This window comes from Ursus maritimus, unplaced genomic scaffold, assembly GCF_017311325.1.
Source record: "Ursus maritimus isolate PB19 unplaced genomic scaffold, ASM1731132v1 scaffold_15, whole genome shotgun sequence".
NCBI classification, from domain to species: Eukaryota; Metazoa; Chordata; class Mammalia; order Carnivora; family Ursidae; genus Ursus; species Ursus maritimus.
The window spans coordinates 19,585,090-19,592,982 of record NW_024423897.1 but is presented as its reverse complement, the minus strand read 5'-3'; the positions used below and the strand labels follow the sequence as shown (position 1 = coordinate 19,592,982).

Below are 7,893 nucleotides of genomic sequence, written 5' to 3'. Positions count from 1 at the left end.
TGCTGTATGGGGAAGAAGGGGCGAAGGGCAAAAGGAGGGGAAGGGATAGGACAGGGAATGAGAGAACAAATGCTCAAACATGAATGATTACATGTATGGAGTTAACTGTAACAACAGGTGTATCTGCATAAAAGATACATGAATATTATTTGCTCTCTCTGTGCAAGTTTTCTCTAAATTTGATATTATTTCCAGCTAAAAAAACACTATGATGATACAAGCTAGAAAGTGCAAGTCAAGTGCTACGTTAGAAGAGGAGCTGCCTGGGAGTGATCCAAAACTTTCTTGGGAATGCATCATTTTCACTGGGCATGCGACAGTGGGATAACAAACAAGTATCGCATTCCTTCCCGCGGTATGCAGGTGACTGTAATGGCCATCCTGGCCAGGCAGCAATTGTGCCTGCCATTAACTGGTCCAGAGATATTTCCAGAGATTGGGAGAGGAGGATGAAGAGGCAAGCAGCCCAAGACCCAGTGGAGTGTCCCAGAGCTGGTACTGGCTATATGCTAACATGAGTACTGCTCTGAAAATAACCCCCCTACCCACTTTTGACAAAAGGCCTTCCGTGTTCCAAATGTGTGAAGATAGCTCAGACATCACCTATCAAGACCAAGGCCTAGGCCATGGGACTCTCATTTCCACACATAGCAAATGGCCACTGGGCTCTGGAAATAACCTCCATCCAGGTCCATAAGGGCCGGGCCACGCCATCATCTTTAATCACTCAGAGCCCTGAGAAGAGGGAGACCTCAATTGAGGCTAGCCCACTGGTCTCATGAAGGCTGGGGAGCACTGCCAACACTGTGACCTAATGTGAGCTGATAAGCAAGCATTCCAAATGAAAATAGAGATGGCAGAAGTAAGGGCGCAGTGCAGATGTGAGATCTGTGCTGCTGGACCTGTAGAGGTAGCAGGCAGAAGGTATGGAACTTGGAATGCCCCCACTTGGTGACACCCTAGAGAAGTTAGAATCTAATATTCTTTATCCACTAAATCAACACAAGTAAAAAAATGAAAATCACCAAGAAGTAATAACTTACCCTGGAAGTTTCTCAGGTTTGGAGGAGACATGCAGCTGGGAAAATAGCTCTGTTATCTCTTTAAAGTCTTCATCCCCTAAAAAAACACAAAAAACAGGGGTGCCTGGGTAGCTTAGTCGTTAAGCATCTGCCTTGGGGTCACAGGTCCAGGGTCCTGGGTTCAAGTCTACATCAGGCTCCCCACTGGGGAGCCTACCTCTCTCTCCCTCTGCCTCTCTCCCAGCTTGTCTCTCTCTCTCTCTCAAATAAATAAAATCTTTAAAAAAAGAAAAAAAGTACAAAAAACCCAAGTCCATTGAAGACACTGCAGAAAGACTGACAGGGATGGGGATGGTGGGTGGTGGGAGGGCATGGCAGGAGCAGCAGCACTAATGGTCACAGCAACAGCAGTGTAAATGACCATGGTGCGTTAGTGCTTACAGAACCCTCCTACATGCCAGTGATGTCTTCCAATGGGCTTGTAAAAAGTGCCATTATCCCATTTTAGAGATAAGGAAACTAGGGCTTAAAGGGGTTATGTATTTCCCAAAATCTCATAGAAAAGATTAGGAGTCAAACCTTGGTCTTCCCACCCCGGTCCAAATCCGCTTCTTTTATTATATTCCAGACGTAGGAATGAGAACTGGTGAAGGCAGAGTACTAAGCAGGTACTATGTCTGTGCCTCAAGAAAGGGAATTTAAGTCAGGAACATAAAAAGTGAGTACAACTTAGGAGAAAAGGAAGAGTCTCAGACAGTGAAAACAAGTAAACATGCAGAGGTGAAAGAAAGCATGGCAACAAGTTTAATATGTTTGGGAGTGCCTTAATGTAGGGGAAAAGAGGTTAAGAAAAGCTAGAGTTAAGTAGTAGGATCCAGGTAAAAAGGGCCTTAAAACCATGGTGAGAATTCAAGCTTTTTATTGAGGGAGTGAGGAGACACTGAATGATTTTTAAAGAGAGCGATATGTCCAATTTAAATTTTAGAAAGATCCACTTTGGCTCCTGGAGTGGAGGATGAACTGAAATGGGAACAAAAAGGGGGGCAGGAAGGCTGAGGCAACAATCCAGGATTCAAGTAGGAAATAATGATGATGGATAACAAGAAAGGAAGAGGAAAAGGGATTCCAGAATGTTGGAAGCATGGTAAGAAAGCTGTTGGCTCAGAATGGGAGAAGATATTTGGAAATGACACTACAGATAAAAGGCTGGTATCCAAGATCTACAAAGAACTTCTCAAACTCAACACACGAGATACAAATAATCAAATCAAAAAATGGGCAGAAGATATGAACAGACACTTTTCCAAAGAAGACATACAAATGGCTAACAGACACATGAAAAAATGTTCAAAATCATTAGCTATCAGGGAAATTTAAATCAAAACCACACTGAGATACCACCTTATGCCAGTTAGAATAGCAAACATGGACAAGGCAAGAAACAACAAATGTTGGAGAGGATGTAGAGAAAGGGGAACCCTCTTACACTGTTGGTGGGAATGGAAATTGGTACAGCCACTTTGGAAAACAGTGTGGAGGTCCCTTAAAAAGTTAAAAATAGAGCTACCCTATGATCCAGCAACTGCACTACTGGGTATGTACCCCAAAGATACAGACGTAGTGAAGGGCCATATGCACCCCAATGTTCATAGCAGCATTGTCCACAATAACTAAATTGTGGAAGGAGCCAAGATGCCCTTCAACAGATGACTGGATTAAGAAGATGTGGTCCATATATACAATGGAATATTACTCAGCCATCAGAAAGAACAATCACCCAACATTTGCAGCAACATGGACGGGACTGGAGGAGATTATGCTAAGTGAAATAAGTCAAGCAGAGAAAGACAATTATCTTATGGCTTCACTCATTTATGGAACATAAGGAATAGCAGGGAGATCGGTAGAAGGAGGAAGGGAAGAATGAAGGGGGAGTAAACAGAAGGGGGAATGAACCACGAGAGACTATGGACTCTGGGAAACAAACTGAGTTTCAGGGAGGGGGTGGGGTTTGGGCAGGCTGGTGATGGGTATTAAGGAGGGCACGTATCGCATGGAGCACTGGGTGTTATACGCAAATAATGAATCATGGAACACTACATCAAAAACTAAGGATGTACTGTATGGTGACTAACATAATAAAAAATATTATTTAAGAAAAAAAAGAAAGCTGGTGGCTAAGAAGCCTAAGAGATGATGGGAAACACATAACTTATATGAGAAACATACAGGCAAATAGGTGAGCTAATATAAAAACACACACACACCCAAACAAATGGCAAGAAATCCTGTTTTCCTTTCTACTCATCTAAATCTTACTTATTTCCTCATATCAAGACTTCTCTTAACTGTACACAATGTAGGAGAACTCTTGATATAGAAATCTTCTAGCACTTACACCATACGAGTATTTTTAGTCAACAGTTCATGGTTTACCAGGCAAAATTACTTCTTCATACCTGTTTTCTCCCCAAAACCTTTAGAAAAAAATTCTTCTTCGTTCTTTCTCTCTCCATTTGTTATCCCTTTCTCCTTCTCTCAAGGTGCTCAAGACAGAGAATTCAAATGGTTTGGTGATCTCCAGTATAATATGGTTTGGGAAAAGCTGATCTCCTAAATACTATAGCTGTAACCTGTGTATGTCCTCTTAGCAACTCCTAATCAAATCCTACCGCCTAAAATCTAAAAAATCTAACAGGCATTTTCTGTTTTCCTACCAAAGTTCTAAATTATTCGGAGCAAGGGAGTATATCTTAATCTATACTGTGGGATGCATGTCCAAAGGGTTCATAAAATAATCCAATGGAGCTGTGGAGGAAAAACAACTTTTTGTGTACATTTGTCTCATCCTTTAAAACTTCTATTTTAGGGTATACTTTAGAATGCAAAGAAACTATTATATGGCGGTACATATATATAATTTTAAGTATCAAATGTACATAAAGTCTAAGTACTCAAAAAACTCTGCTATGGGTTGATCAAAAAATGTTTGGAGATCCTGTCACATTGACTCCCCACAGATCTAGGTATAAAAGTAGTTGCTGTGCTCAGATAAAAGTGTGAGGATGAGGAACACCTGGTTTGAGTCAACTGAGCATCTGCCCCTTGGCTCAGGTCATGATCCCTGTGTCTCCGGATCGAGCCCCACATCGGGCTCCCTGCTTTCGAAGCCTTTTCTCCCTCTCACACTCCCCTTGCTTGTGTTCCCTTTCTCGCTGTCTCTCTGTCAAATAAAAATAAATAAATAAATAAATAAATAAATAAAATCTTTAAAAAAAAAAAAAGCTACATCAGTTGACCAGAAATTATGCTTTATGTAAACGACCTTGTTTCCTATAATTTTGCAAAATGAGTAGTTACTATACTTGCATTTTCAAGATATGCAGATACTAAGAATATGACATAAAAAAAAAAACTTCGGAAAATAAAAAGACAAATATCTACCCACATTTTGAATAATCGCCAACCTATTGCCTGAATTCAAGATAAGGATAGATCATCACGGACAGAGAGGCACAGGAGCAGTATCTGGGGATATAAAAGCTCACAGGGATGACCAGCCAGACTGAGGCAGGAATCTAACAAGGGCACTTCTCTAACCAAAAAAAAGCAGGCCGTTTTTGAGTTGAAGGTAAGCACTAGAGAAGTCACAAAACAGTTTGGAGGCAGAAGGGAGGAGTGGGGCAAAAAGATATGGACCTAAGGCCAACTGCTCATTTCAATATCTAGTCAGGGACAAAGGCAGAAAAAGTAAAATCAGACTAGTGTAATTAGAAAATAATTTATTTCAAGGGCAATACACTGCATATAAACATGCTACATCCCTCCCACTCAAATACTGATTTTCATATTACCTTTTTCTCTTCTTCTTCTTCCTGCCAGAACTCTGCTAGGGAAAATGCTTCCTGAGTGCTCCAATTCAAGTTTTAGAGTCCCTAATTCTTCTCCACTTAGAGAATTAAGAATAGATTTCACCTGAATGGATATAAAATAATAAGTTGCGAGAGTACAAAAGAAAAGAAAAACATTTTCAGATGGAGAAGAGGCTAAGACCAACTTAAAAATAAAATTATGAGCTCACCAGCCAATACAAACTATTCTTTAAGAAACTTAATATAAGAGGCTAGTCATTACAGAAAGATAGGAGAATTTATTTAAGAAAAATTAAAAGCCAGAAACATCCTGAAATTATTAGGTGCTTAAACAATGGCTAAGAAATTAGGGGGAAGAAGAGCTCGAATCAATTAAAAAATAAGAGGTAATTGTATTCAAATTCAGCTAAGCCTGAGAGACTACTAAAAAAAAAGGCCAAGGCAAAATACAGATGTATTATTAAGACCGCTTGGTTAACTTGTCCTTTTCTACTTAAATTAAAATAAATAACACCTGACTCTTTCTATTTCCTGCAATTAGTTCAAACATTAGTTTATTTGTCTTGGTATAGTATTTTCAAAGAGTCTCAAGCCTCCGTGTGAAATATATTTCATCTTCCAACTGTACAAACAGAGAAGAAACTATAGCACTCCTTTGCTTGAGACCATCCATTTGAAATTGTTTGTTTGGAATTACCTTTATTTCACTTTCTCGAAAGCATCTCCAGAGCTTCCAGGATGAGAGGCCTTGAAATTCATCAAAGAGGAGCCCATAATGAGTTTTCTTGTCTGTTTCCAAGGCAACATCATTGGAGGTCCACAGCTCTTCTTTCTCCTTTGCCCCTCGTAAACCTGAAAAAGGTGGAGGCTCCTGAAACAAGTAATGAGAGCTCAAGGGTGAGTTCTGATAGCTGAAGGAAGCAAAGCTAAGATGGTAACAGGACAGCACTGCCCTTTCATTCCCGGACTGCAATTGAAGCTGATAGGCTAAGGAGCCTGGGGAAAATGGTCACACATAATTCGACTCTGGACAGGGTAAATAACACCCAAGGAACCAGGTGGAAAGTTTTTTAAACATTAGTACTCCAACAACCATGAAAGGCCTGTCACCTTACACTGCATGACAGGAGGCTCCTACAGAAAAGAAAGAGGAGGAGAAAAAGAACTGGGCATTTTCTTAATATCAGAGCTCTCAACACCACCCACCCCAAAAAAAAAAAAGCCTATTAAAAATATCAATGAAAAGTTTTCAAAAGGCATTATTAACAAGATCTACTACAGGAAAAAATACAGATCAAAACAGAAACATGAAGTAAATGGGTAGAGACAACAGTACCTTAGATATGTAGAATTTCTGTTCATCAGACCCTTGGTTCTTTTAAATCCAGGATCCCCTTCTATTACATCCATTGTCTTTTCCCAATGAATTCTAAGGCATCCAAACCCCACTGATCACGCTCTTTCCCTATGGAAACACATGCAACTTCATTACAGTGATACTGAAAAAGTCTCTCTCTCTCTCTCTCTCTCTCTCTCTCTCTCTCATTCTCTGACAAATAAATAAAAAAATTTTTTTAAAAAAGCGTGAGGATGGAAAGGAGGACAGGGCTAGTGCTTTGGAAGGACTCAGAAGATGCTGGGGTCTCCCTCTTTCTACAGTTTTCTCTTCCCTTTGCTACCACTGCCTTTTTTTTTTTTTTTTTAACATTTTCATTGAGATATAATACCAAGGTCAGTGTTGCATTTTCATCCAAAATCCCTGGGAAAAATTGCTGGGGAGGGTAGTGTGAAGCACTTCAGTGCTCTCTTTTCAGAGTCCTGATCTCTGGCAAACAGGTAGGGGAGAAAAATGTCATAGACACAAATCCATCTGTTCCGAAATGCCATTAGAGTCCTCAAATTGGTACTTAAAGATCAGGATTTCTGATTACTATGCAAAGCCAGATGTTGACTAAATTGAACAAATACTGTTAATGGCATTATGTACAAATAAATTAAGTTTATAAATAACTGGGGATTGCCACACTAGGGCTCAGTTAGCAACTTAAGTAAATAAAAATTTGTTTATGGATTTCCTGCTAAGCATAGATCTTTATTTACTTATGCCACCCTAATAATGAAAATAGCAGCCACCATTTGTTGAGTGCTTACCATGTGTCACACCTTAAATATTTCATTTAGTCCTTATAACAACCTGAGAGGAATTAGCATCTTCTTCTTACAGTTGAGAAAACAGAATTTCAGTGTTAAGTAATTTTCCAAGGTCACATGGCTTAGGAAATAGCAGATCTTGATTCTGAACCCCAGTCTAACTCCAAAACCCATCCTTTCATCCACCATGCTATACTGCCTTCTCAGTACTTCAGGTAAGTTTTAAAAACTTGTATTCATGAGCCATTTCATATTAGGACCAGTATCTTTACATAGAATATATAGCAAGATGTTATATAACCAGCCAATATGACTTCTTAGAATGCAGTGCAAAACACAAATGGGAACAAAAAAGAGGAAGTATCTCTTAGTATAGAATCCATACATTCTACTTTACTTCCTTCTCTCACAAGAAAAGCCCTAAGACTCTCAAAGTGCCCTTTTAATACACAACTTGAATAAGACTAGGTTAACTGGTTTTCCACCCAAAGCTGATTAAAGATAGAAAATGAGATTCAGAGAGTATTAGAAGGAAGCTCACTGATAGTGAAGAGAATTAAAAGATGGGCAGATAAATGCACAGAACATAAAGATGCACAATTCTGAAAAGCAACAGAGACATTTCTAAAAGCATAGCATTAAAAACTAGGGATGTACTGTATGGTGACTAACATAACATAATAAAAAATTATTATAAAAAGTAAAAAAAATAAAAATAAAAGCATAGCAGTTTAGGGTAATTTAATATAGCAGCTCTCAAAAAAATTTTGGTCTTAGGACCCCTTTATACTCTTAAAACTTTTTGAGAACCCCAAAGTGTCTTTTTTAATGTAAGTTACATATCTCTA

At 39.1% G+C, this 7,893-nt stretch overlaps 1 protein-coding gene across 1 annotated transcript in view; it reads right to left on the bottom strand.

Annotated features, from left to right (window-relative positions):
- Positions 1-7,893, bottom strand: part of FAM114A2 (family with sequence similarity 114 member A2) — a 41,108-nt gene that overhangs the window by 15,214 nt on the left and 18,001 nt on the right. The window contains 1 exon segment of the mRNA XM_040630383.1: positions 1,040-1,119. Coding sequence (XP_040486317.1) covers positions 1,040-1,119 — 80 coding nt within the window.